General features: G+C 37.2%; 3 protein-coding genes across 17 annotated transcripts in view; 1 reads left to right on the top strand and 2 right to left on the bottom strand.

Annotated features, from left to right (window-relative positions):
* The window catches only part of LOC124177829 (carotenoid isomerooxygenase), a 53,192-nt gene extending 30,694 nt beyond the window's left edge, over nt 1–22,498 (top strand). For 4 of the 11 annotated variants that reach the window (XR_006869675.1, XR_006869670.1, XR_006869674.1 and 1 more), the window contains exons 3-12: nt 1,539–1,685; nt 4,113–4,257; nt 4,358–4,508; nt 5,167–5,396; nt 5,460–5,642; nt 6,225–6,617; nt 6,705–6,803; nt 7,581–7,731; nt 19,877–20,021; nt 20,489–20,921. Coding sequence is in view for 5 of the 11 variants with exons in the window: in XM_046560679.1 (XP_046416635.1) it covers nt 1,539–1,685; nt 4,113–4,257; nt 4,358–4,508; nt 5,167–5,396; nt 5,460–5,642; nt 6,225–6,617; nt 6,705–6,803; nt 7,581–7,731; nt 19,877–19,971 (1,594 nt within the window). In the remaining 6 variants the exon portion in view is untranslated. Of the gene's footprint in view, nt 1–1,538; nt 1,686–4,112; nt 4,258–4,357; nt 4,509–5,166; nt 5,397–5,459; nt 5,643–6,224; nt 6,618–6,704; nt 6,804–7,580; nt 10,033–19,876; nt 20,091–20,488; nt 20,922–22,475 lie in introns of those variants that run through there. The other 7 variants (XR_006869671.1, XR_006869672.1, XM_046560683.1 and 4 more) reach the window with 7 other exon arrangements.
* On the bottom strand, nt 8,996–19,227 carry LOC124177827 (neprilysin-4-like). Of its 2 annotated transcripts, none has more exons than XM_046560673.1 (16): nt 18,919–19,227; nt 17,662–17,773; nt 17,179–17,228; nt 15,372–15,523; nt 15,012–15,151; nt 14,654–14,907; nt 12,841–13,098; nt 12,237–12,439; nt 11,955–12,134; nt 11,550–11,761; nt 11,220–11,442; nt 10,952–11,128; nt 10,355–10,517; nt 10,054–10,263; nt 9,471–9,577; nt 8,996–9,405 (listed from the first exon to the last, which is right to left on the bottom strand). In XM_046560673.1, exons 2-16 carry the CDS (start codon nt 17,766–17,768, stop codon nt 9,130–9,132), a joined length of 2,712 nt encoding a protein of 903 aa, XP_046416629.1. In that variant the 5' UTR covers nt 17,769–17,773; nt 18,919–19,227; the 3' UTR covers nt 8,996–9,129. The 2 variants fall into 2 exon arrangements, with proteins under 2 accessions (XP_046416629.1, XP_046416628.1); XM_046560672.1 differs by having other exon boundaries at nt 17,179–17,366; nt 18,919–19,225.
* LOC124177830 (peroxisomal targeting signal 1 receptor) lies at nt 21,421–26,112 on the bottom strand. 4 transcript variants are annotated; one of them, XM_046560686.1, is made up of 9 exons: nt 25,965–26,112; nt 25,665–25,874; nt 24,878–25,234; nt 24,086–24,536; nt 23,384–23,927; nt 23,106–23,274; nt 22,817–22,974; nt 22,572–22,739; nt 21,421–22,074 (listed from the first exon to the last, which is right to left on the bottom strand). In XM_046560686.1, the coding sequence occupies exons 3-9, from the start codon at nt 25,223–25,225 to the stop codon at nt 22,035–22,037; spliced, it is 1,878 nt and encodes a 625-aa protein (XP_046416642.1). In that variant the 5' UTR covers nt 25,226–25,234; nt 25,665–25,874; nt 25,965–26,112; the 3' UTR covers nt 21,421–22,034. The 4 variants fall into 4 exon arrangements, 3 of the variants coding, with proteins under 3 accessions (XP_046416642.1, XP_046416643.1, XP_046416641.1); XM_046560687.1 differs by having other exon boundaries at nt 24,086–24,530; nt 25,665–26,047; XM_046560685.1 differs by having other exon boundaries at nt 25,665–26,045.
* Nucleotides 26,113–27,663: the final 1,551 nt, after the last annotated feature.

Below are 27,663 nucleotides of genomic sequence, written 5' to 3'. Positions count from 1 at the left end.
GAAATATTCTTGTAAGTTTGTAAACATTCCGGAATTCCGTGTCTGAGAACTTTTTTTCACTCTCTCAGCCAAATATAGTTTCTAAAAATTCTCGCTTCATCACGGTTCAATGATCGCTGAAATATTTCGAGTTCAGAACACAGTAGAACCTCCATTATCCGAACCAATTGGGATCGAGACTCGTTCGGATAATTGAAACGTGGGTTTTTTTGGGACGAGATCATAAACAACACCGTTTTACATACAAACAGTACATACATATATATTAAAATTTGACATACATATTAACGTTTAAATATATATACGTCGAGGATGACGAAATAATCAAATTGCCGTTCGTCGTTGTCTTATAGTGTTCCGAAGGGCGGCTGTTTTCAAAAGGAGGAACAAAGATTTAGTAAACAAACAAGCCCGGAATTGAATTGACGTGTCGATCAAATATTTAAATATTGAATCCTCCTTTAAAGTTTTGTTAATTGACGTTTTAAGGTTTGCCTTGTTAATAACCGGCGGTTCAAAATGCGTTCCATACGCCAAACACGTAATTCCAGAGTGTTGTCCGGTCTTTCTCTGACATATATACATATATATATATATATGTATATATATATATATATATATATATATATATATATACGAAATATTATGTGGGAAACTTGAACATTTTGAAAATTCACAGCTCGTTAACAACTTCAAGTCCTAGCTGGAAATTTTCAGCGTTGTTTGGCAATAGAATGAAGTATATTCCCTGAAAATTTCAAGCGATTTCGAGTTGATAGAAAAAAGTTACAGCTATCTGAAAACAGCGATTTTTCAGAAATCAGTTGGTTTTGCGAGGCCGTATATAAAAAGGAACGTGGTAATGAATAATAATTCGTGTAGGTAGTGATAAATTATACCTAGATGAAAAATTTGAGCCGTCGATTGGCCGTCTACTTCGAAAATTCTTGACTTGGCAGCGTTTCAAAGTTATGCGAAATTTTGCTAAAATAGTAGTTCATGAAAAGGGTCCTAATTAAGCTGGATTTTGCTTTGGAGTAAAAAACTATTTTTTTCCTCAAAATACAAGATGAGAAAAGGGAAATGCCGTTTGATTCGAGTCTTTAAGTCCCATAGAGCTCCCATGAAAAAATCGTGAAATTAACTAAAAAATTGAATTATTAAAAACTTCAAAAATTTCTATAGCCACCAGATTTTCTTATATTAAGCTCAAATTTGGAGAATCGTCTTTTTTTATAACCTACTTTTTTGAAAACAATCAGCAGCCGAACATCACATTTTTTGTAGAATACCGATTATGTGTGAAAAAACCAAAGCTTCGTAGTTTGCACCAAGTTGTCTGTACTTTCCTATTCAAATAATTGACAAAAAACTATTTGCCGACATCCTAGTTCGTGCCGCCATATTGCTTACCGTTAACCACGAATCACGATCTTCGCTTGTCCGATATTTAATTTTTCACCCCATCGAATTTGTGGTCTTCCACAAACGGGCGTAACATTTGTAGGAATTGTTGAACACTGAACGCACTCTTTTAGGTTTGAGATAAAGGATGGAAAAGTGACTTATCAGAGACGGTTTGTCCAGACTGACGCTTACAAGAGAAATCATGCAGCCCAAAGGATAGTTCTATCTGAATTTGGAACGAGCGTCGTACCGGATCCGTGTAGAACAATTTTCCAAAGGTATGACAGAATCGTCAACGGTACTATACAATTTCTAGATAATATTACCTAAGATTATCGTCTGAGAAAAATTTACCCCATTATTCATCTTGTAGTGGTTACGTGAGTCAAGCTCATTTCCATTTTCATCTATTTAGATAAATCTGCTGCTCGTTCTAATCTTATTTTTATGGCATAAAGGTAAGGCCAACCACTGCTGAACAACTGGATCTAGAAAAGGTAAACGTTGACTATACGTATACCACATGGACATGGTCATACGGTAATCCTTATTAATAATAGTTTTCGCGATCCGAATTCATTTCATATGACTACTTATATGTATAATCAAGACGTGTTTGCTATGAGAAACTGTAAAATTAATTTCAGTAATCATATCTTTGTATAGTTTCGTTTACCATAGATGTGGCAATAGCGCCGTGCCTATTTCAATACAAATATACGTGTGTATGGGGAATTCCATGCGAATCCGATCAGCGTCTGACAATCTTATTATAATTAGCGTTTCAAAATTTTTTCTGCAATTATCCCAACTCTGAAACAGTACCCTCAACGTTTTCAAATTTTTTTATTCAACTGGTCAATTATTTACAAATATTTAGAGTGATTGTAAAAAGAACCTTTTTTAGAATCCTCAAAAAAAAATTCTCAAAAACTGTATTTTCTATCACAAATATCTCAAGACCGAGCCCATGGTGGAGCGATTCTATTTATATTGTTTCTTAGGAATTGATTTTTTTGATAAACTAGAACATTGTTTAAACGGTGTGAAAATTCCTGAAAAATACTCAAAACTTTTATTTCTCACTTGGTACATTTCTAGACCAGTTTCATTTTGGAGCGATTTTTATCTATTTTTATTGATACATTCAACTTTTTTTTATCAACTTCGTAAACGAATCGGTCTAGAAATGTGATAAGTGAAAAATAGAAGTTTCGAGAATTTTGATAAGAAAGCTTGACGGTGTTCAATTTTTTTTTTTAACATTCCTATCAGTGAACCGGTCGTGGCATGTTTCGAAAAGAAAATATAATTTTTCAGAATCTTTCGCGAATTTTTAAAAAGGTTCTTTTCAAAATCACACTCGATATTTACAAATAATTAACCAGTTGAATAAAAAATCTGAAAAAGTTGTGGGTACTGTTCCTAATTGAATATATAGTCTTACCTGTTGTGGATATCTGGAGTGTAAACCACCCCACATCAAGTAAATGACTCATATTACACTATTTCCGAGGAGAAACGGAAACTTTCACATATTTTCTTTCATTAAATGTCGTTTCTAAGATTTGACAATTTCATCAAAATTAATCACTTCCAACTTCAAAATGTGTTATGAAAAATACATTTGTTCGTCAGGCATTCGTCCATGCCGAATGTGCAGTGTGAGATACTGAAGTAATATGTGGCGCATATGTATATGAGGTATTCCATGCCAACTGAGAGGACATTTTTCCTGACCCCCGCCAATTTGCTTCATTATTTTTTATATGATTTTACAACCTAAAAAAAGCACTCGCCATTTGTTTCAGATTTTTCGTTCCAACCATTCCTTTTTAAAAAATATTACAAACCCTTTTATGGTCCTAAAAAAAAAGCCATTTTTTATTTTTTTTTTTTAAATTCACATAATTTCTGGGTCCCAAAACAAACACTTTGAGCCATAGTTCAGAGTGAAGAATTGATTTTTTGTATTTTTTTAGAGGAATAATTATTCTTATTTTGTACGTATACAAAACATATGTTATGTTTGTAACATTTTTTAAAAAAGAATGGTTGGGACGAAAAATCTGAAAAAAATGGTGAGAGCTTTTTTTACGTTGTAGAATCGTATAAAAAATAATGAAGCAATTTTACAATTTGTATACATACAAACTAAGAAAAATTATTCCTCTAAAAAAATATTTAAAAAATACAAAACATCAATTCTCCACTCTGAACTATGGCTCAAAATGTTTGTTTTGGGACCCAGAAATTATGTGAATTTTTGTAAAAAAAATAAAAAAAATTGCGTTTTTCTTTAGGACCATAAAAGGGTTTGTAACATTTTTTAAAAAAGAATGGTTGAAAAGAAAAATCTGAAAAAAATGGTGAGTGCTTTTTCTAGGTTGTGGAATCATATAAAAAATTAAGAAGCAAATTTGCGGGGGTCAGGGAAAATGTCCTCTCAGTTGGCATGGGATACCTCATATATATTATATTGGTTACCACAGATTTTTTGATTTTATGAAAAAAAAAAATTCACTCGACTGCCACCTTTACGGCACGGCGGGTAGGGAGGTTGCTGATTATCTTGTAGATAAATGCGTACCTGACTAATATATCTTTCACGGTATAAATCATAAATAAAAATGCTCGTTATCTTGTAGACCAATGGACTCGTAACGTGTACCGAATAATTTCTCATAATCTTGTTTCAACGACAGAGTGGCGGCTGTTTTCAACGCCGAGGACACGATGACTGACAATTCGATGATATCGGTCTACCCATTCGGTGATGAATTTTACACCTTCACCGAGGCGCCATTCATCCATCGGATAGACCCGGAGACTTTGGAAACGAAAAGCAAGGTGACCATACCGACCATAAAACTATATTCTCGAAAAAACGTTGCTGCAGCTGAAGAGAATAACGGCGAAGTGTGTCACTTACGCTCTGATCAACTTCCAGCTTTGCATATCCAATTACGTGGGCGTAGTTAATCACACTGCGCATCCGCATGTAATGACCGATGGGACCGTGTATAACCTCGGGATGAGCATCACGGCACGAGGACCTGCCTACAGTGTGATTTGCTTTCCACCAAACCGCATCACTGTCGGTGGGTGTTTATTGCTGGGCTGGATAATATCGGAAATGCTTTCATTTGGGACGTGCGTATTTTCGCAGGCAAAATACGATTCTGCGATTTTTAAGAGGGTTTTTAACAATGCGACGGTCCTTTCGCTCGGATTAAGCAGCGATTTTACAAACATGCTGACTTAATTGGGCGTGCGGATAAAGCGTGTAGGCCTACATTAGCCCCTCTTTCCAGAGGCGTAATAGCGACAATTACATTTCGTAGAACGATAATATTCTAACCTTTTGCCTAACACGAGGCACATCAACAACCGAACTTAACGTGAAGAACTTGTCAAGAAAAACTAATGCGTGTACAAAATAAAATGACAGTCGACAAAGGCATATCTCAACTGTTAGGATGAATCGAAATACTTGCAGTATTTATGTTATTTTACGTTTTTGCCTCATTTCAAATGACCGTATTTCACATTTTTCATTTTGAATGGAATTGAAGAAAACAATTCCATTTTTCCATTGGCTTCAATGACATTATTTAAAAGCATTTCGCTTTTTGTATTCCAAATACATTTATGAAAGCATTTGAGTGGGCTTTGCACCCTTTTGGGACCATAATACCGGTCAATTTTCCGCATAGTTACTCTCAGCGAATGAATTCTCTTTTCTTCTGCTCCAACCAGACAAAACGGGGAACGAGAAGAAACTGTCGATGTTCGATCAGGCCACCATTGTTGCGACCGTCCACTCGAGATGGACGTTGAATCCGTCGTACATGCACACGTTTGGAATAACCGACAATTACTTTATAATCATCGAACAGCCACTGTCCGTCGCATTGCTGACCATGGCAGTGAGTCAGTTTACGAATGATCGTTTATGCAGTTGCCTCAAGTGGTACGAAAACGAAAAGGTGTGTAACCGTCATTGCAATTTCTTCTAACTAATATCCCTGGGAAATTTTTCTCATTTTCAGACTCTGATACACCTGATCTCCCGGAAAACTGGTCTGATCGAGAGAACTTTCGTAGCGGAGCCGTTCTTCTTCCTTCACATAATCAATCAGTTCGAAACCAGTGACGGAAAATATGTTGTTTTGGATGTTTGCTGTTACAAAGATGCAAAAATGCTCGACTGCATGTACATCGACGTTATGAAGGTACTTCACGCAGAGCCTTGGCACAGTGTTCGACGAACACAAAACCTACGGTGGGACTTTCGGGACCGGAAATTGTCATTTGCTTAACTTATGACGGTGCTTAGTATTGGTGGCCCGAAATGCCCAGTTCTGAAATTTCCCGCCATTCCTGATGTTTACTATCTCAGAACAAGAGCTTTTTTAATCATCGTAAACTACTCGAGAATGGATGAACCGTATTTGCTCAAAACCTAATCAGCTCCAAGTTGAATAAAACCAAATCAATCGACTAAATCCCTTCTCGAGATATTCTAACATTTTTCTATGATATCAAAAAATTCATCGATCGAATAAAATGAACTACAGTTAGTCAGAATTAGACGAAAAATGTGGATTTCTTGTTAAAAATTCACAGAATAACCTTATTTCTCTGGAGAAAGACATAATTGGGTCTCAGTGTGTAAAAGTCAACTTTTCAAATTTTTTTCACGTGACATGAGAACCTTTCTAGCTATATCTAACTAGATTAGTTTAAGTGAGACTTTCTAAACTTTTGTTTCATCCACTATTCCGACTTGATTGTACACTCTATAAATCTTTCAGGACATGCATTCAAACCCTGACTACGCGAAGTTGTTTCGTGGCCGACCATTGCGTTTCATATTGCCAATTGTTCCTCTAACGGCTGACGTTCCTAAGGAATACGACTTGATCGAAGATCCAATCGAGTGTAGAAATCCGGTGATAATTACCGACAGAGATAAGACGAAGGATGAAGCAAAGGAAGATTTGAACGAGAAGTCTGCAGTATTTGATGGTATTGTTCGAAAGAAAGCCACGGCGGAACGACTTTCGAATGGAAAAGTTTTCGTGAGCCCGGAAATGCTTTGCGATTTAGGCTGCGAGACACCCAGGATAAAATATTCTCTCGTGGGAAAAGAGTACAGATATTTTTACGCCATATCTAGCGATGTTGATATGGACAATCCAGGAACGGTTTGTTATATTCTCGACGAATTATTTCTCTACACCTGGAAGCATCTTGTCCTATGAATTCATTGAACGATTTCTCCCGTGTTCTAGATCATCAAAGTGGATACTGTCACGAAAACTACGAAAACTTGGTGCGAGAATAACGTTTTTCCTAGTGAGCCGATATTCGTTCCAAATCCAAACGGAAAGGTAAATATTCACTTGTTTTCAAATTTTACACTCGCAGAAAATTGAAAATGCGGATTCCCAGGCATGATGGAACAAGATCGATTTGGGAGAAAGGAATTCTTACGAGTGTCTAAAATTTGAATTTCTGAATTTTAAAATTGACTACGCGATTATCCGTCTCAAGAGTTGCTTGTTGTGAAAATCGTTGGAACTTTTGAGTATGCATCCTGCACTATTTGGTATTTGCCACATTGTAGGTTGTGATTTTACAATCGGAATCGATTTTTATATGGATCCCACTATCTTTATTTTCATCTACGGTCTTTAATCAGCGTTTTTGCTTCCGATATTTCGGAGATTTAAAAAATTTTTCAAGTTTAGTGCAACTCTTGATCCACCATGCTTAAAATACGATCGAATTTCGAAACCTTACACATGGAATGAAAAGAGCGCATGCTTCACATTATTGCAACGTTTGTCAAAGCTGAAGCTTTTCACGAAGTGTACTTCATTTGGTTCGTCAGTTAATCCTCTACAAAACATGACATGTAGATGGATAGAAATACCCTAGAATCGCGATATTGTTTCAACAAAAAGTCAGACGTAAAGGTAATCAGCAAAATAGTATACGCAATATCGTTGTAGGTCAAAATCAGAAATCCAACCTAAAGGATTTGTAGGGAATTCATTCGCAAGTTAAACCAGCATTAATCGATTAGATGCTTCGGATATCGAAAAAAAACTTTTTGTAAAGACTGAAAAAATGTCTATGGCTACTTTTTTACTAATCTTATCCAGAAAGAAGACGATGGTGTCATAGTTTCGGCTCTTATCTGGGGACAAGATCGAGAAACTGAGGTTGGGCTGTTGGTGTTGGATGCAGAAACGTTGGAGGAAATAGCTCGTTCGACGTTCGATACGCCGGGACCAGTGCCGAAATGTTTGCACGGTTGGTTTGACTTGAAAATATAGAACTCAAACCGCAGATGTTCCTTGCCACACAGTTTCTACAGTTTGGTAATATCGCAGAAGTTTTGTTTCTCCGGGCACCAAATGTTCCGCATGTTACTGCGGAAAGTCTTGTGGTTACATATGTTCGCATTATCATCAACGAAGATTAACAGCAGCCAGACAGAAAGCATGAAACGAACCAAAGCACAGACCCTCAGATTGCCAGTAACATATTGTACTTTATGGTTATGCATATTGAGAGGGAGAGGTGAAACTTAACACACTAATCTCCTGACTAAGCTCGCGAGCTTTGTCAGATTTTCATCCAGGGTGGCCACTTCAAGCTTCAGCTGTCAAATGCAACTTATAGAGGTTATGGAGGTGATGCGAATTTTTTTAAGCCAACCTCAAATAGATAATGTAGTGATTCGAAAAAGGCAAACTTTCATTGTTTACCGGGTGACTGGTAATGATGCATATGTGAACATTTTTGAATAACGGTTATTTTTCGATGAATTTTGACCAAAATTGGTACACCACCGGTTTGGTGGTTGCTGAATCCGAATTTGAAAACAGAATTGCAAAATTCGATATGAGAATTTAAAATGGCGGCTTTAAGTACCGGTAATTATGACTAAGCATCGGCACCTTTGTACCAGAAAGTCAAGCAGTGGAATTAATCTTTTGAAACTTGTAACTTGGGGGTTTATGGGGTCGCTGATGATGAGTCCGTTATCAGAATAGACGAATCGCAAAACGGAGAGTCCAAAATGGTGACGGTAATATTCGAAATCCCTACAGGTAAACCAAATTTCGAACTTGAATAAAACAAGAAAAAATTCATAATAAAACTGCAAATTCACCCCAACTCACCCTCAAGGGATGGCAAATTCAAAAAATTCAAAAATCTGTAAAAACTCGTAGCAGTCAACCGGTTAAGTGACTGATGACTACTCTGAATCATCATGACAACACAATTTAATTTTGCCACTTAACGCGGGGGAATTAGATACCTCAAGCCTCCTTTCGAGTAAGTTGGCTGCCCTGTCTTGCAGACGGAAATATTGCTGTGGTACGATCTCGTCGACCAATAAAGTTTAATTGTTTGGCGCATGCGCGGTCCGTCGTTCGGCCTATTAAATTTCGGTATGCTACCTTCCGGTATGATTACACATGGATTATTATTTCCCGTGCGTAACTTTTACCTTCGCATCTTCTTTCCGTACAACTGCTCGAAAGGTACTTAAAACGTAACTGCGACATATAGGTACAATTTTATGTTAAACAACATTTTGTTATCCAGTTGCCAGATAAAATACAATCCTATTTTATCAAAAATAATTGCATATATTTCTTTAGCGATTAAATTTGAAAACGTCTAACGTTTTCTCATCGTTCACCAAACTGAGCACTTCTTGAAAGGATTCATTGGCGTCCCAACGGGACACCCGTAAACTTTGGCAAAGTCCTCGGAATTCGACAGAGTTCCAATAACGCGAAATTTCCCCGGCGAATGAACCGCCGTTTTCAATTTGTTGCGCGTTGCTTCTGGTCTCATGGATCCGCACCAAACTTGCGCGAAGTTCAGGAAAAATAGCTGCTTCCCCGTCGCGCTGATTCCCGGCAACGTTTCGTTAACCTCCCCGTTCGCGTTCAACCATCTCTGATAAGCCTAAAAGTGAATCCCCACCCGTATTTGCGATTCCGTTTTGTTTTCTCTATGCTCCATCGACTTACCCTGAATGCTTGTTTGATTCCTCCGTTATCCGCGATGTTCTCACCCTGCGTGTTTACTCCATCAATCTGCATCCCCACCTCAGTCACGGTATAGTGACTATACTGGTCTGACAAATGCGGACAAAGACTATAAATTGTATCTATGTTTATTGTATTATCTTAATAATGAATGGGCCGTACCGTCGGATTCAAACGTTAGGAAAACAAGAGAAATCGTTTGAAAAATTTCCACCAGTATTATTTTCCCACTTGTTTTGAATAGGAATGAAACAACGTCTCTGGTATGTAATAGACATGATTCCGAGGGAACTCTAACAACACAAGCTAGGGTATCAAGAAGTAATTGATAAAAGATTTTATAATCGGAACATTCAAAATTATTAAACTCTTGTGTTTATCAATTCGATTCTAATGACTTTGGAAACATTTTTGTCTCTGACCGTATCTCCACAAAATGTCAACGAGGTTATAGTGACTCGCTTTAGCCGCTACTGTGAGAAGCCGTAGCGTTTTGAAATTATTTTGAAAAATTGTTAATAAAATTCATGAGTCTCGGTTTCAACTTCAAGGAAATCATCCTTACCGATCAAACATTGAGCTCTTCGATGAAAGCCTTCAATGGCGGGGTCCTTCCACCACCTGTGCAAGTTACCATCCTTGTCAAAGAGCCTGCCCTTATCATCAAATCCGTGAGTGATTTCGTGACCAATGACGACTCCTATACCGCCGTAATTGAGGCTCCGTGGAAAATATCGGTGATAAAAAGGTGGCTGTAAAATTCCCGCCGGGAACACTGCACATTCGGGGAATATGAAAGGTGAGGATAGGGTGATCCTACTTCCTCGAGGGATCAATTTATCACATCCTTTCTCATGACGACATACTTATCTGATTTTTGTTGCGACTGTAATAAGCGTTGACCACAGCCGGCGCCGTGTTCCAGAGTGTTTTGTTCACTGGACTGCCGAGTCTGTCCTGTTCCACCCGCGTCAAGTGCTGGAGAATGTTTAAAGTATTCTCGAAATATTTGTCCGAACTTATGACAACCTATTTCAATATAGAAAGGGGACAATCAGTTTCATTAGTCAACAAGTCTAGACCACAGAGATCGTAGGGTAAACCCGTAAAGGTGTTCCGCCACCCTACAATAGTTGCCCTGCGTGTGGTCAACCAAGAAGGATAAAAAAAACCTGCATGTTCAAATCTGAACAATTTCATCTAGTGAAAAAGCCTCAGTAAAATGTCAAAAACGAGACATTTGAAGCGAAGTGTTGAACATTTCATCAAATATGTGAAGTTATCGCAACGCATCTAATGACGATATTATGTTTCGGTATATTTGTAATATCTGTCCAGTATCACAAAAGTATAACGAAAACGACGTCTCGAAACTTTTTGGATACCGATGATCAAAAAATCAAAGACAACTGTTCCGGATTTAACGTACGCTCGGTGAAATCATAGAGAACTTGTTGAATTACATCTTTATATCGTTCATTGAGCAAATGTTGTTCCAATATAAAATCGGGATATCCGATCCTGAGCAACATGTCGTCTACTTTTTCGCCGGCAAGCTGCTTGGTGTCGTCATCGATCCAGCTAGTCTTTTTCAACAGTTCCCTGAACGATTGTTGGATCTCTTGGGTCATCAGCAGAGTCTTGACGACGAGGGTGATGCAAGAAACGGCATGATTAGTGAGGTATTTCAAATTATAAGATTTATGTAACATGGGCATGGGTAACTCTCACGTCATTTTTGCTGTTCTCGTCGAAATATTTTCTTACGAACATCGAGCCGACGGCCATTCCCATATTGGAATTCACCTGGGCAACGCAATTCTTCCATCTCAATGGTGCCTGCTCTCTGCCAAAGAGTATATAGTAAAACTTTTGCTTGGCTTCTTGGAAACGATCGTCCAAATTGTTTACACGGTGACGTACGAAGCGCCAAAGAAGATAGTTTGATATTGTTCTGAAAGAAGAGAAAGTTTTATGAATCTTTCGAAATGTGTAAACCGTAGACAACATGCATGCGGCTATGCGAGTGAATACTTTTTGTGTTTTCAAAACTTTACATACCTCGACGGTGTTTTTGACAGCAGATTTACCAAGTCCTGAATATATTGAAGAGCAAAAACCACAACGGGCTCTGAAGTATTTGCCGGTCGGGCCAAAACTATCGACAAATATCTGTGCCAATCGATTTGCGGTATCACTATTCTCAACTCGCCGATACTCATTCTTTGGTAAAGCTCTGAAACGTTGCGTCTCTCGTCCGGTGATGAGGTGATCTAACGGGAAAAAAATTGTCAAATAAGCTACAGGAACGGAACATTTGAATTCTGCAGATTGGTGATCGAAGAACTCGATCATTCTTTGACACCAGTAGTCTGAAATTTTGACAACGATTTGAAATCGAGAACTTCATTCAATTCATTGGGACGCATTTGAAAAATATGAGGTGAACTGATGTCATTGAATTACCTTAGCCAATTTCGTCTCGAATTCAATGAGTTCATCGGCGTGAAACGTCGCATTTTCAAGAGGAGCCCCAAGCAGCGTAGCGATCTTGATCAAGTAACTTTTGTAAGCTTCAAGGTAGAGAGTGTTCGAGGGTTGAAGAAAGTAATCTCGCGTCGGCAGGCCAAGAGAGGTTTGATCGAACTGTGAAGGGCAAATGGACCGGTGATTACTGCTCGCAGATAGTAATGGTGCGGTATGCGTAAGGAAAACTTCCATCCTTAAAAGAGCAGGTAAGTCACTTACTTGAATCACGTACTGATCGCTATCCCTTATATCCGGCCCAACCCATTCGGATATCAGTATGTCATTGTTGTACAACCGCAATTGCGCGACCAAAAGAAGCCAGTCAAACTTCTTGGGATCCCAACTCGGCTGCAGGATCGGCCATCCTCCGAGTTCGTCCAAAAGCTCGATCAGAGGTCGCTCCATACGCTGCTCCAAGATCTCTAGGCGTCATTTTGCATGTCAGATTATTATTAAATCGTAGATATTCCTGTTTCATTACTCTTTATCATTTTCCTCTTTAGAAGACAAAGACCGAAATGAAACAAATAATTCCTCTATTCCGTTGATTTGTTTTACATTATCCAAGCGGTTTGTAGGCTAACTACTTCATCTCTCGCTAAGTTTTTTTCCAAATTATTTACGAGTAATGTCTGATTTACTTTTGTCGTCAAGTTAAACCTTCACATTCGTACACAACGTAAGGTTCTATTTTCAACGCCAATCCAAGAACATTAAAATTTTTTTTTTTTACATTGAACGTTACAGAAACGTCTCATTCATCTCGATACCGAAACGGTATTTTTTTCTCACCTTATCTTGTAATACGCGAATTTTTACTCACCGTAATTCATACAGCTGTGATAAAGATGCTTAGCCTTGACCGTAGCATCGGCAGAATTTGCTTTCGCCCCCGGTGAGATGGGTTCCTCCAATAATTCTTTCAAAACTGAATCTAAGGACTCTCTTAGCATTTCGAACGTATCGTAACCCGCTTTGTCTTTTGGTATTGGGTTACGTTTTCCCCAATTACCGCATGCATATTGGTAAAAGTCGTGACAAGGATCTACCGTTCTATCCATATACTTTAACATCATCTTCGCTGCAATTAATAACATCGGGAAGTGTATAATATATAAATAATAACAAACAACTTTTTCTAGATAACATATATATAATTGTTAAGGGTATCAAAATATGTATCTAACTACAGGCCTTACACTCGGTTTCAGTATAATGAAAGTCGTCACGTCGCTTAGCTACATTCAAGAATAAAATGCACGTTAGAGACCGAATGTGTTTTGATATTAGTTATCAGTTCATGGCAAGCGCGCATAAAATAGGAATTTTTTTTATGATTTAGTATAAATTGCCGCACTAGTCGAAGGTGAGTGCGAAATTCACACGAGTCAAAAAGCCCCGATATGCGTTCATGTCAGAAATTCTATTTTCCTGTCAAAAACTACAAAGTAGTCGAGTTGTTGACGGAGGTAGGGCAGAAAAGATATCACAAAATCAACGTCCTCGTATTATACGAAAATTTGAATATAATACATGAGTAAAAGAATGAATTTAGTAACATCGGTAGAAGGCCTGTGATTAGTAGTTGGATGTGTGAAGGATGTACAGGCCTGCGGTTGATTCTCGCACGATAATTATTCATTGAAAGCTATCGTTTTTATTGAAAACTGGCTTAGCGCACACATGTAGCATCGATCTACAGATAATTTATCTATTTCTTCAATCGTATCCTTATCTCTCTTATTACAATTTACACAGATTCTACTATAATCCACTGTACAGATCAACATTTATCATATACCAAGCGCAGATAAAGCGCGGATACATCTATACATTCATTTAAGCGATTATCAATAATAAATATACCCCTAGAGGAAAGGGTGAAACTCAGCATGCTGAGTGATAGACTGTACATGCGTAAAACGATTGAATCCCATTGGTCGGCGAGATCGTTGCGTGGCAATATATTCGTCTGCAAAGCAGGGGAGCCAACTGAATCGAAACAGTTTACGAAACGATCGGTTAGTCAATGGTTATAGAAGTTTGCCAAGACTTGCCGAATCGCTGTGTCAACGCAAGTGGCACACAGAACGAAATCAACCAATCGGAGATTGAAGTCGACTGTGAATTGACTTGTCGTCGTCAAATAACAGCCGAGCAGAAATTAGAAATTTCGACAGTTACCAGACTTCTTTATCTGTATTTCAAAGCAAATTTTTCGTCCGTTGACATTATGTCGATTTTAATTGATCAAATGATAGTCAAAATTTCGTCACAAGCGTGCTGCCTCAAATTATTGAAAATCTGCCTGACCCAAAAATAATCCCATTGTCTACATAACCTCCAGAAGCCAAGTTCGACGTGTGAAGCTTGAGGCTGTTTGAAAATCGTAAGAAAAACTGGCGCATGCGCAGTCGGACGTTCAATCTGGTGAGTTTCACGGTCTCCTCTCGATATATATATTCATCCGATTCACAAATGAAGACATGAGCGGATTAAAAGGAATATTAAATAGATACTTCGAAGGCATAAATTTATGACAACGCAACATATATATATAAATATATACATGTATATTAATATATATATATATATATATATCGGTTGCATTTACATGAAATAATACTTATAAGCACCTTGGGCCTCGCGGATGCTCTTTAGGTCACCTTCGCCCTTCCAAAATGCATGAAAATCCGAGGATTTATCCCCGGCATCATCTTCCTGCATGGCCAACCAGGTATTCTCATCAATCGAGGGCCTTCCGCCCTGCTCGCCTGGGTCAGATTCGCCCTGTGTTTGCCCGTCGTCTTTGTTACCCGAATCAACCGTCTGCCACGGCATTTGATTTGCCGAATTTCCCGCAGCGCCTCCGTACATTAATTCGCCATCCCTTGTGGTAATCAGAGTCTATGTATAGGTACTATTTAAACAGTGACCGGGGCCTGCAAAAGCATATTTATTTTGAAAATTATTTCTCATCTACTTAACGCTTACTGGTAATCCTCAATGTCGGTTTCCCCGTTATCATAAGCCTCGGCGTCGTCCTCCGAATAATCAGCCAATGAATTCTCAACCCTCTCCTCAGGTATGTCTGTGTTTTTTTCCACCAACATGTCTGCGTCATCTCCGCTCACCTGAAATTTCGACCTTATTAACCCAAGAAATTAATTGATTGTATTATTTTACGAGATCTCAATAAATTCTTCAAATTTCCGGGCCACGCGAAGTCAAAGGACTTTCAAGTGTTAATGATTTCTTGACATTTCGCTATACTGTGAACAATCGTCAGAAAATTTACTACTGTTGACAGAAAATTCCTCAAACCCCCATCTTTTATGCATATCTATTAAATACCCTGAAATTATGCCACTCGTCTCCGTTGGAAACATCTCTTTTTTGTCGTCCCATGTTGAACGTGATATCAGGTGGCACATAGCTGGTCTTTATTTCCTGAAGTAATTCTCTGTCCTCAATTTCCGATTGATCGGGATCGTAATTGAATGTGGCTGAAAATTGAAAAGAAGAATGAATTACGCTTATCGTGTATTCTGTATCATTGTCAGGGTTGCGAAAATATTAATTGAAAAGTAATGCGTTATCCGCTATCAAAATAAGGGGTAATGCAGAGAAACTAGAATTTGTAATTACATGGATAATTGACAATGGATGACAACACAATTGGTAATTACCACAGAATTGGTTAATTGATTCGAATTGCATTAACCACTGCCAAAGTACTGGTCCATCATTAATGCAACAATGCATTTACGGATTCTCATTGCAGTAAACATGACTGCAGTAATAGGTGTGGGTAAATGAAGGGAGGATTTTTTTTTTACTATTTTAAGAAATAATTCACCAAGCATATTATCACTGCAAACGCCTTTTATTTTACTCTGTTTTTTAATATCAATTTGGGGCTACACCCCAAAAGTGCCTAACTTGTATTTTATTTGAAAAATTATATATGTATAGTTGTGCTAATGAACCGATTGGATTTATTTCTATGCACAATACATAAAATATCATGGATTAGTTGACTGCATTGACGGATTAGGAAAAATAAAATTTTTAAAAGACAATATCAAAAATAACTTATAGTTAATTTTTATTTACTTTTTATTGAGCAATTACTTATATAACAGTGGAGGCCAGAGTAAAGACTGAAAACATCCCGAATAAATCATACTGAGTGTTTGCAGTTAAATAATTTTCAAATAACCGTTATATTGATAATTTAGATTCACCAATTATTTAAATTATATCAAATTTCATCACCGTGTTAACTATCAAATTAATGCATAATGGGTAGAATATACACTATTCATTAAATGTGCAATGGATAATGCAGCGATGTTCCATTGTAAATTGTCAAAAAAATGCTCAATGAAAAAGGAATTCATTGATCATTGAAAAATTAATGAGTAATGAAATGGATAATGCATTAATAAAACAATACATATTTCACAGCCCTGATATTTTCATCACAGGGAAACCTGCTTTCAAATATGAACGGGGCCACGGTCCGAGTTAAAAGTTATGGAATGAGAAAAAGCCGTTTATAAAATCTCCGACAATATCATTTACATAAATTACGACGAACACGAACGAAATAACATCCCTACTTTGCGATAGAAACAAATCTAAACAAATTCGAATAACGTTATCTTGACACATCAATAATTTCAGGAAATTTTTTATAAGTAAAACTTTAAAAACGATTAAACTCTGGTGTTTTTACCCAATTCTAAGGGTTTAAGTCTATATTTTTCAACGCAGAGATCTTCAACGATCAAATGAAATATATTTGTACAAATAGTCATCTTCACAGTGAGTAGACATAGATTTGCGGAAGCTTGGTATTTCAGACATTCATGGAGATCCACTGTCCAGTGAGCAAAATAGATTCAAAAACATTAGAATCGGCATAAAAACACTGGAGTTTGATCGTTCTGAGAGTCCAAATAATTGAAACTTTTCTGAAATGATTTAATTAATTAATTTTTCCGACATAGTAAGGTTGTCATTTCATTCGTGAACACTAATCACCAGCATCAGTTCCGACAACGTTGCCGAAGATTTTAAACAACGGTTTCTTTCCACCAAGCTCTTTAACCAGCCTATGAACCCCATAAATTCTCAACGTGTTGATCCAAATTACCTTTGATACTACCGCTGCTTTCGCGAGCTTCTTCGTCAGTGGCTTGTGTTCTATGGTTTGAAATTTTCCCCATTGTATTCGACCTGCATATCGCTATGTAAATAATAGTGATCGGCAGTAGTACTGCGGGTACAATTAGCATAAGTCTAACTCTCAATCGCCAGGTATTGTTTCCTCCCATGCACCACCTGAGACAACACACGTGTATAAAATGAGCCTTGCGATAAATCATTGACAAATCAACGAAGAAAAACATGATAGCTATCGATTCATCGTCGATCGCGGAAACATCTCGATGACATTTTATTCTTCGAATCTCTGATTGCTTACACCTTGACATAAGACGTGACAATCAATGATCAAATTATCACAAATTTGGATGAACAGAAAATTTTTACCATGGTAACAAAATACAATATTCACGCGGAATTTCGCACAAATATATCTATGTATACGACTGTCTGCGCAGTTGTGCATATTTACTTCAATCTTCCGGTCTCCTTGTTTATCGCTAATCTGCAAGAAGGACATGGACCACCGCTATAGTAGTCTTCGTCATTGAACTGGCTCAAGCGATCGCTACCTCTCATTTTTTCTGCAACGAAGCAAATCTCTTTTAAGACGTTGATTAATAATATTGTCAATCGAATTGTCTGACAAGTTTTTTCGCCTCATGACGCAGGTTGTAAAATTTGATTACAGTCAAGTTGCGTAAAGAGTGGCCGTACCTCAAAAACCGCAAGAGACGGGTAAATATAAGTGCAAGTAAATCCAAGAATGCGTCAAACACGAGCTACGATAAAACCTGAAAGATATGTACGCAGGCCCCAACTTGGACTAAGATTAATAAAGGGTCTAAACGATATGACCTTTAGAATCAATTTAAGAATTTAAGATGATTACAGCACTTGTTTTCCATTGTCAATCACACCCACCCTATGAAAGGAGTCGAGTTGTGAGGTACAAGTCATTCCACGCTTCTCTGCCCCGCAAACCTTGCAATATCCAAGTATTGTGATACTGCTTGGAAGTTTCGAATATAAATATTGTGTGAAAATGAAACCGTAATTTCAATCCTAGACCTTAAAGTCACCCAAGCTTGCTCCGCGTAGCTTCCAATACGCCGAAAGTACCTATCTAACCTATTATCATTTATATACTCTTAACAACCGTTTTATTCAACTTCCGGAAACTGACGCGACGTATACGTTGTACTTCTCGAGTGCTGCTGCAAATCACCGTCAACTATGACACTGCCAATGGCAAATTTTATTGCATAATTTTACAAAATGTACGAGCACCGAAATTCATGCTATAAATAAAGTTAATCGACGTTTAGTGACATTGAAAAAAAAAGCTTTAAACGTACAACGAAACTAAACAACGGTGTCGAGATGTTTTGAACAATTCTTTGCAGAATGAATGAAAAATAATTTATCCTTATAAAAGATTGATCAACTTTTATTAAACATCTTTAAAAGAAGACTACTTTTTTCTCAAAATTGGGACTCCCTGTACTGTTTGAGAATTAATAGGTCGATTCAAAACCAAACGATGGACTCGTTATATGCACATTTTTCAACACCGGATCATCGTCACAAGGTTGGAAAAAAATATCACTGTAATGCTGCGATCTTTTTCATATTTGCAAATATGATTGCAAACTGGTATCTAAGCTTTCGCTTTTGTTTTAGTAATGCGAAAAAAGGAAAAAAAAAAAACAAAAAAAAAAACTCTTACCTGAGGCGATGTGCTGTTACACTTGTGCCAATATTTACTCTGTCATTTCACGACACAAAATCCGTTCCACCCGCTGTCAATATATAGTTATCGTGATGTTGCGTCAAACAATTGACAGAGCAAAAAGCGCGGTAAAGTTTTCTCCGGATGAATACTTGCGAATGCGAGTGTAGAACTCGGATTATCATAAAACTCACGGTGAGACAATTCCAACGTATTTAGAAATGAAATGTGTCATAGATGAAGCCCGCGGGTTCGACTGATATGATGCTCCCGGATACTAAGAGCAAAGAGAATTGAGCTATTGTGCCAGAAGTCACTCCATGAATGCTAACGTACTGACACTAGCGTTGATTTAAATATACAGATTGGCAGACGGATCACACACGCAAATGCCGTCAGTATTTGCACGCTGCTAGCCGTTACACATCACCCTGCAGTCGGTCGGTCAGTCATTCATTCGTTCATTCATTCATTCATTCGGCAATCAGCTCTAATGAATACCTATCATCGCGCAATAATGCCAATTAGCACAACAAGTTACTTTTTTCTCACTCTTGATAGCGCATATTTTTCCGACTGTTAGAATAATCAGGGTTGCCTGTAATTTTGGAACGTAACACTCCTCGACTTTTCTATGTTTTCAAGATCCAAATTAATTTTTTTCCAGATGCCTTTTGTATTTCTTGTGAAATTGAAATAATTGACGAAAATATTCAATTAATCGTTACCGCGTTGTGTATTATTTATTTTGAAGTCGTTGCACTTCACTTGTACCTATTTAAATTTGTCAATAGAAACTGAAGTGTGCATTATATACAGTTATGTCAAGTGTTTAGTCAAGACTGTAGCATTTGGAACGACATAAAAAGTTCGAGTTTCAAATTTACACTGTTTCGGAAATTTGACAAAATTCCCTGATTTCTACAAGTAAACTAAAAATTCTGGACTATTTCAGGTACGTCAGGTTTTCGGCATGCGCGGCGACCCTGCTTAACACTCATCGTTAGTATGATGAGATATTTATTAAAAATTTCTATTACAACACGATAACGCTCTTTACTCCAATATCTTTACGGAAGCTTGTGAATTATTGAAAGAAGGTAAGGAAGTATCGAATCTACAAAATCAACAACTATTGCTAATTAGAGAGACGTAGAAAACAGCAGACACGCAAGAATATAAAAATTTTCACCAGGATAGAAATCTCGTCGAGTGTAATTTATAAATATAAAAACAATTCCTCGGATTTATGCCCCTAAAATTATTCATAAGTTTTCCACACCATTCAAATCGCTATAAAACAGTGTAAAATATGCACAACAAATTTCTGTGTGTAATACGTACATAGAAGCATGGTTTGAACATGGAACGGCGGTGCGTAGATACTCGAAATTTGTACCACGCATAATAACGTTACAAACGCGTAATTATCCAATCTTAAAATATAGTATAAATATATTATTGGTGATAACCAAACTGAAAGACGTTGATACACTAATACGTCGACAAATGAAACGAAACTCGGTGGAAAAAAACACTACACAAGAACATGTATTTTGTTTCACAGTAATTTTCATGGGCCATTCGTAACTTGCGCAAAACTTCTATCCTTAATTCAAGTCGTCATGTTTCATCAACGTTTTACTTACAATTTTTACAAACTGAATGAAGATAATATTTTCCTTCGAGGTAAGAACTATGCACAAAATATTGGAGCGTTTTAAAATTTTATTTGCTGCATGACAAAAAAATTATTGTATGTATGTAGTATAAGTTTTATGTACAAATTATTCTTGAAAATTTTGCTTTCAGATCGAATTGTCGTTACACGAACGATTTAAATAATATACAATGCTCAAATATAACGAATAATATGTGAAATATAAAATTTGAATTCACAAAAAAAAAAAAATCAATTCTAAAAAGTAACGCAGCATAAAAACATTAGGAACAAGATCAGAAGTATTGTTGTTCGTTCGAATTCGATGAAATAGTGAAAATCAACAGACCTGAGTAATGTTAGCGACACAGTTGCCTACGCTATAGTATATGCATAAGTGTATAACGTATAATATAACAGGTGTATGAAATATAATCTAATCTATGTTAATGTTGTCAACAGAAAACATTTTTTATGTAAGATATAATATTATTTAACACCTTAACAACATAACCTATATCAACTATAATGTATATGCATATATTTTGTATATATTTACGAATGAATTTATTAACTTTTTACTATTTTTTTTTTTTTTTTTTTTAGATTTTTTTTTTCACTTTCTGCTTATTCTTTTATACGATTTCTCGACACGACAGTTTTCAGGATATAACCGGAAGCCCGTCGATTAAATGTGTGATTATTAGTCAATAAAACTAACGAACTACACGAATTCAGTACCGAAAAAATAACACGGTTCGTTATCAACTTCGGTGGATTCACATGCCAAAGAACGCTTTTTCTTATACCAAAACTGCGTAAAGAGAAATGGTTAGTAAAATTCTATCGTGAGTAAATTTCTTCTTTTTTTTTTTCTTGTAAATAGAAATATTTAGTATAAAAGTTACATTGTATTCAATTTTTTTTTTTTTTTTTTTTTTACATGAACTTGGACATGGAAGTTCACAATTCTGTTTCAATTTGTTATACGTAATTAGTTCAAATTATTGGGAATACATCGAAATAAACCCACGCCTTTCTATAAATCTAATACATATGTAATAGCATGCATTTTACATTACGCTTAGATACTTATTACCAAGTTATTGGTTTAGATACAATTGTTTATGTACATTATTTATTACTGTTAGTATTTTTTTTTTCTTTTTTTCTATTTTCATTTTTGTCGTTTTTATATTTTTTATATTTTGTATATTTTGTTACTTGTTAAAATGTTTTCATTTATCCCGTTATTTTCGATATTTCGGTCCTCATAGGATCGAGAATGTAAAAACAATATCAGGATCATCCATCACCACCCTTGATATAACCGTTGTCGGTTATCAGTTCTTTGAAAATTGTTCAAGAATCAAGAATGATGAATGACCGTGCGATCTGCCGGGCTGAGTATAACATTTTATTGCCAACTGTCCTAAATTGACTATATCGTCAACTAATCCATCTCAAATTCTTTGTTGAGTGTTGCCAGATCCCTGAAATTGATGAAAAATATTATTTAAGCAATGAGTATTACAAATAACACATACTTTACACTCGTCTTCGGTTGAAAAGACCTCGGTTGAAGTAGTGAATACATTAGTAAATGGATTAAGGTGTGAAAAAATTCAATTTATTCCTCGACTGTTTTTTAGCCGGAATTCTGTACGATTTGTGATCTGTAGTAGAAACTTATGATAATCACCCATTTCACATTACAAGGTTCCCTGACAATTCCAAACTTTTCGGAAAAAAAAATCAAAGTAGTTTCAAAACTTCGTCGCAAAACAACGCTAGCATTGGCTCGTATATACTTTGGAAGAAAGTGATAAAGTAAATTGTGAATTCTGATAGTCTTAGTTCAATGAGAAAGAAATTAACACAAATTATTTTCTAGGCAATTGAGTGGAAGAGCTGAATTGAACATTTCATCCAGGTAAATACAAAATACTGCTGGTACTGTAACATATTTTATAAGTCAAACTATTTTTACCTTTCCTCTATTGCATCACTTAGGTGATATTTGTGCATTAGTGACACAACCAATCGAAGTGTTGACCAAATCGAATCGGACATGGTACCTAGATGGCTCCTTTGACCTTGAGCATCTCGACCCACCGCTTGCTGATTCAAAGCTGTTAGCAAATGCTCGCCAGCTTCTCTATTTGTAAAATTGATGTATTAAAGCCAGAAATCGAATTGTACTTGACTGCAGAGTTCATAAATTAATTTACTAACTTGTAAGCTGACAAGTTGATGCACGATATGCCAAGATTGTATCGCGCCCTTATAAATCCCGGGGATATCCGTAACGCGTTATGATAAGCTTCAATGGCTTCCTCAGATCTTTGTCCATTGGCTAAAGTAGCGCCCAATCTGTTCCATAATCTGGAATCCTAAATAGAATTGTCTTATACGAATTTGCGGACAAATTGCGACAGTCTGTTTACTGATTCTTCTCTGTTCGCTTATTTTCTTCGTCTGCATATGAGAGTAGGTATATCTATATTCAAATATCGTTACTCACGTCAGGCTTGACGTGTAACGCGGCTTTGAAACAATCCACGGCTTTGTCAAATTCATTAGATATGTTGAACAAAACACCAAGACCGCATTGGACATCCGCATCTATTTCATTCGTGGGATTCATTCTAGCAGCTTCAATGAAGAGCTGTTTGACTTCCTCGTGTGAGTCCCTAGAAATAAATAAATGAATAAATACTCATGTGCAGTTCATTATCCAGACTGATATTAGAATATAGATCTATTCAAGAAGTGTGTGAATCTTAATAATGAAAGGCTTACTCTGATAAAATCGTAGAAACTTTTGATCTTTGATTCGTCACGGAGCCTTTATTTAAAAAGGTTAAATTTTTGTATTTTTCATTCTTCATAAGCCATTCTTTCAACGTAATGCAGGCTTGATTTTGGTACGATTCATTCGTGTATGAAACAGCAAGCGTCATCATGGCAACAGAGTTTGTTGGGTCTAAAGATAAACAGTGTTTCAACGCGGATATGGCTAATGGATCCTGCTCATTCTCGGCTTGTGTTTTTCCCAGCAAAAGCCACGCATCTGAATTATCTTTTTCCTGTTGAACCGCAGCTTCGAAACAAAGCACCGCACTGGGCAAATCACCGGCCTCAAGCCTTTTCTTACCCTCTTCCAACGCATTTGGTATGTCCTTCATTACATTTTCTTCAGTGAAGGTGTATTCCTGGAAAGGATCGTAGTACTTTTCGTATTCCGATAACCAAGGGTGTGAAGTGCTTACTTCATCAGAGGCTGATATTTTCTCCCACTCATCTTGCAACCTTGTCCAAAAATTCGATTTGTAATCATCTGCATCTATGGATACAAGAATATTATAAAAATGAATAACAAAGCAAGTTTCCCGAATTATAAAAGATATTCGTTCATTATTCGGAATATGAACGTCAGTTAAACCCTGGCAATTCCGGAAATATCAGAGATGAATTACTTTTTGATGCAATTTAAATATGAACCTTGAGTTTCAGAGTTCTCTGTGGAAAATTCTTCAGCCCATGTCCCTGCAGCTGCTAGCTCTTCATCGATCTTGCTCAAAACTGGATGTTCGTCTTGAACATCTCCAGAGCGTTCGGAAGCACTAATATTCATGGAAGAAAATTCTTCTGTCCATTTATCATCCAACTTCTCTAGATTTGGCAGCGAAGTCTGACCAGGATCAATGGGAATCTCGCCTTCTTGTCGCATGAATTTCATGAACTTTGAATAAGCAAAATTTGGGTCATCATTATCCAAAGCTTCCGTTGATTTGACAACAAAACCATTCTGATTGACGTCCTTCTCTACATTATCCACACTATGTTCCAGGTATTCTTCAGCCCACTTGGGACCTAATCCTAATTCAAACGTTTCAGAGTGTGGGATGATAGCTTCAGCGGGTGTATTCCATATAGCATCAGCATGCTGTTCCTATAACAAAACTCAATTAAAACTCTGTAAACATCTTCCAAGCATTTAGAAGTTTTGAGTCAGTGCTTAGCATAAAATACCAATGCTTGTTTTTACTAATTCAGTTTAACATTTCAGTTTTCCATTTTTTATTTATGCAAAATATACGGAATCCTGTTTGGATTTGACGTACTTAAAATAATTTGATGCATTCTAGCAATTTAAGAAATCTCTAAAAATGATTCATTTTATGTTAGGAGCAATACCATTGTTTTTTTGACCATTTGTAAATTTTCAAAGTATTTGAAATAAAAAGTGAAACAAACGCTACTATCAAACAGTTTTGAATATTACGTAATTACATCAAAATGACGACCAGATTCGAGATACTGGTTAGCCCACGCTGTGTCTTGGCCAGTTAATTCCTTAATCACACCAGGGGCAGGAACAGGCGCATGAATATTGTGATCAATCTGTCGCATTTCCTGCAGTAAACTGTCCATTCTAAATGTTTGAGGATGAGTGACTGTTTCCTCTAAAAACTGCTTAACCAAGTGGTCAGAATCAGACGCCTCGAAAGAAGTGGATGGCACAAATGGCCGGCCAATGCCTTCCTCGACAAATCCATGGTCCTGAACATAATGCGAGGCGAGACGAGCAACCGAACTCGGCCCTCCGCAGTCTCCCTCGACCAAATCGCGCAGTGCCATTACTGGATTCTAAAAGAACGCAAAGATGTTTTGACATGTTTGATTAACTGATACGCTATCTGCAACTCGTATTCAATTATGTAAAACAAGTGTACAAAAAGTGAAGCAAGAAAAAAAAAATAATGACCTTGCCAAAATAGTTATGATAACTCTATATTCATGTTGTCTTTTTGAATGAATTGAAAGTCAAGTCAAGTTTCTACTGCTTGATAAATAAAAAAAAAATGTAATGAAACCTGAAAACTACAGGATTAGGTGAAGTTAGTTAATGGATCTAAGGAAAAGAAAGTGTGTACAGCCTTTCCTAGTGTCACGTTGTTTACACGATGAGCAAAAATGAAAGAAGTAATACAATAAAGCAAGGTGAGGATATACGAAGTCAAAGCTCAGAAAAAGTGCAAGGAGAAAATAAAGAGACACTATATTCTGACGGACTTACGAAATATACTCGACTTAGAACGAAGGCTGAATTATCTCCGATAGCTGCAATAACAAAAGACGGAGGTTATCTCAGGCAGCAAGAGTTTCCCATCCATGCAGCAAGTGCCAATTGTGTTATTTGTGGTTTGTCTACATCGTTCGAAAACACTCGCTTCCACCGCACGTCCGTCGAGTACCGATCGAGGGGGCCCCTGATTGTGCCTCGACCCTGTTTTCGTGAAATCAAACCGTGTAATGGATATCACTGCGTCATATCAGAGCCAACGAGGATATCCAGGGAATATACTCTAATGATTACCGACTCTCCGATGACGGCTCGAATCCCTGCCAAAATGACAGTGTGGTTCATGAAGACTATACAAGGAGCACGAAGTTAAATAGTTGAATTGACAAAACTTGTCACAGTAATCATACATATTACGTTAATTTTTTGTACCGCTGGCGTCGCTAGTGTTCCTTTAGCAGCGAAGTGTCATTGGTTGCAGGGATGCCCAAGATCGACTAATCGATGATCGTGCAATGGGATTCGTAGAAAGTTTTCACTGCCGCCTTATGCCTCCCCCCAAACTTTGTTTCAATACTTATTGAACACTAGTGACCTCTCATTTTGGGAAGCAATTTGTATACATCAAGTTCGTGCTCCTTGTATAAGTCTCCATGGTGTGGTTGGTAATAGTCGGCGATTTTCGAGACTACTTGGCACATGACGTACTTCCGCTTATGCGCGGCAGGGAGGTGCCGAGGCAAAAGGAATTTTATTTAAGTTATTGAGCAAGTTCGATCAGACGTCACTCAGTCACCAGAATACAGCGCGTGTATTAAAAATTTCTGGAGAGCGCAAAACCTATACAAATCTGAGGACCCAAAAGCCTGACCCAAGCATTGAGTAGTAATACCGTGTAGTAATGAAGAAGGCTAGCCCCTGAGCAATAAATATATGGTACCGGTTCAATGAACAAAGTGGGTTTAGCACTCGTCGGTATATTCTTCAGTCAACAATTAAAACGAAAAAGTCTTTTGGAGCGGAAATTCATGCGTGCGAGATGCTTCAAAAGTTTGACTGAACATCCCTTACGCGTAAAACAACATTCCTTTCCTATTAGATAGATAAATCATAGAAATTTCTGGAAATTACCACAAGTTGCGACAAGGATTTTGAGTTATAACTTTACAGTTATAACATATTATGCCAGCTTTCTTACAGTGCTACTTTAAATCACTCTTTAAATAAACTGGTATAGGAATGCGACCCCAGAACAAATTCAAATAATCTCTGAGCCTATTTTACTACCATTCAATTTGCCCATTTGGTTGACGTACTTCGGATATCGCTAGTTTACGCCACAACCCTAAAGCATATAGAGGTAAGGAGGACTATCTTTGTGTACAGAAAGTGTCCATAAAATAGGGTGAAATTAAGATGGCGTTGTAGGAAAAGTTCCACATTCAACAGAAAGCACGAATCAGATTGAAGCCTTATTGCTTATTAGAATCATTCTGGTGACTTGTTGAGCCACTATTTGTCGCTTTATGGTGGACACTTTTTCAGTTGATAACCCATGTGAGATAGCTACTTCTTACCTCTTCACGCCATATACTCGAGGTAGCTTCGCGTATACAGAAAGGTAGCGGAGGAGTGAGAGAGAAAGGTATATATCGATTATAATCTGTCTTAAATAATCACCTAATTGAATGCGAGAGACAGAGTGCCCCTAATACTTCTTTCTCTCTCTCTCTCTTTCTCTCTCATCACATCGGCTGCAGTTTTCGCAAGGTGACAGGTTGGGCAGCCACCTCCCGTAGTATGTGCTCTAAGGCCACAACTGAATTGAACTAAACATTCGAAATCTCGATGATAATCGACCTAGCGCTGCCATGAAGTTGGCAATTTAACTTGCTGAGTCTAGCAGTATATTCTATATCGTGTTTGTGGCCCATGCCCATAAAATCCACGCTTTTTTATTACAGAGAGATTCTCAAGAAACCACGAGGCGAAG

The sequence above is a fragment of the Neodiprion fabricii genome, chromosome 3 (genome assembly GCF_021155785.1).
Source record: "Neodiprion fabricii isolate iyNeoFabr1 chromosome 3, iyNeoFabr1.1, whole genome shotgun sequence".
In the NCBI taxonomy this organism is placed as follows: Eukaryota; Metazoa; Arthropoda; class Insecta; order Hymenoptera; family Diprionidae; genus Neodiprion; species Neodiprion fabricii.
This window is presented reverse-complemented; position numbering and strand designations above follow the sequence as displayed.

Excerpts from the sequence above, each read along its gene's own strand:
- LOC124177827 (XM_046560672.1), bottom strand. The coding sequence starts at position 17,768 with ATGAGAGGTAGCGATCGCTTGAGCCAGTTCAATGACGAAGACTACTAT. Across the intron at positions 11,762-11,954 it reads TCGAGACGAAATTGGCTAAG|ATCACCTCATCACCGGACGA; the intron begins GTAATTCAATGA and ends TTTTCCCGTTAG. Across the intron at positions 10,264-10,354 it reads TCGCAACAAAAATCAGATAA|TGTTCCCGGCGGGAATTTTA; the intron begins GTATGTCGTCAT and ends CCGAATGTGCAG.
- LOC124177830 (XM_046560686.1), bottom strand. The coding sequence starts at position 25,225 with ATGGCACTGCGCGATTTGGTCGAGGGAGACTGCGGAGGGCCGAGTTCG. Across the intron at positions 23,928-24,085 it reads AGAGAACTCTGAAACTCAAG|ATGCAGATGATTACAAATCG; the intron begins GTTCATATTTAA and ends TTGTATCCATAG. Across the intron at positions 22,075-22,571 it reads AGTGATGCAATAGAGGAAAG|GGATCTGGCAACACTCAACA; the intron begins GTAAAAATAGTT and ends CATCAATTTCAG.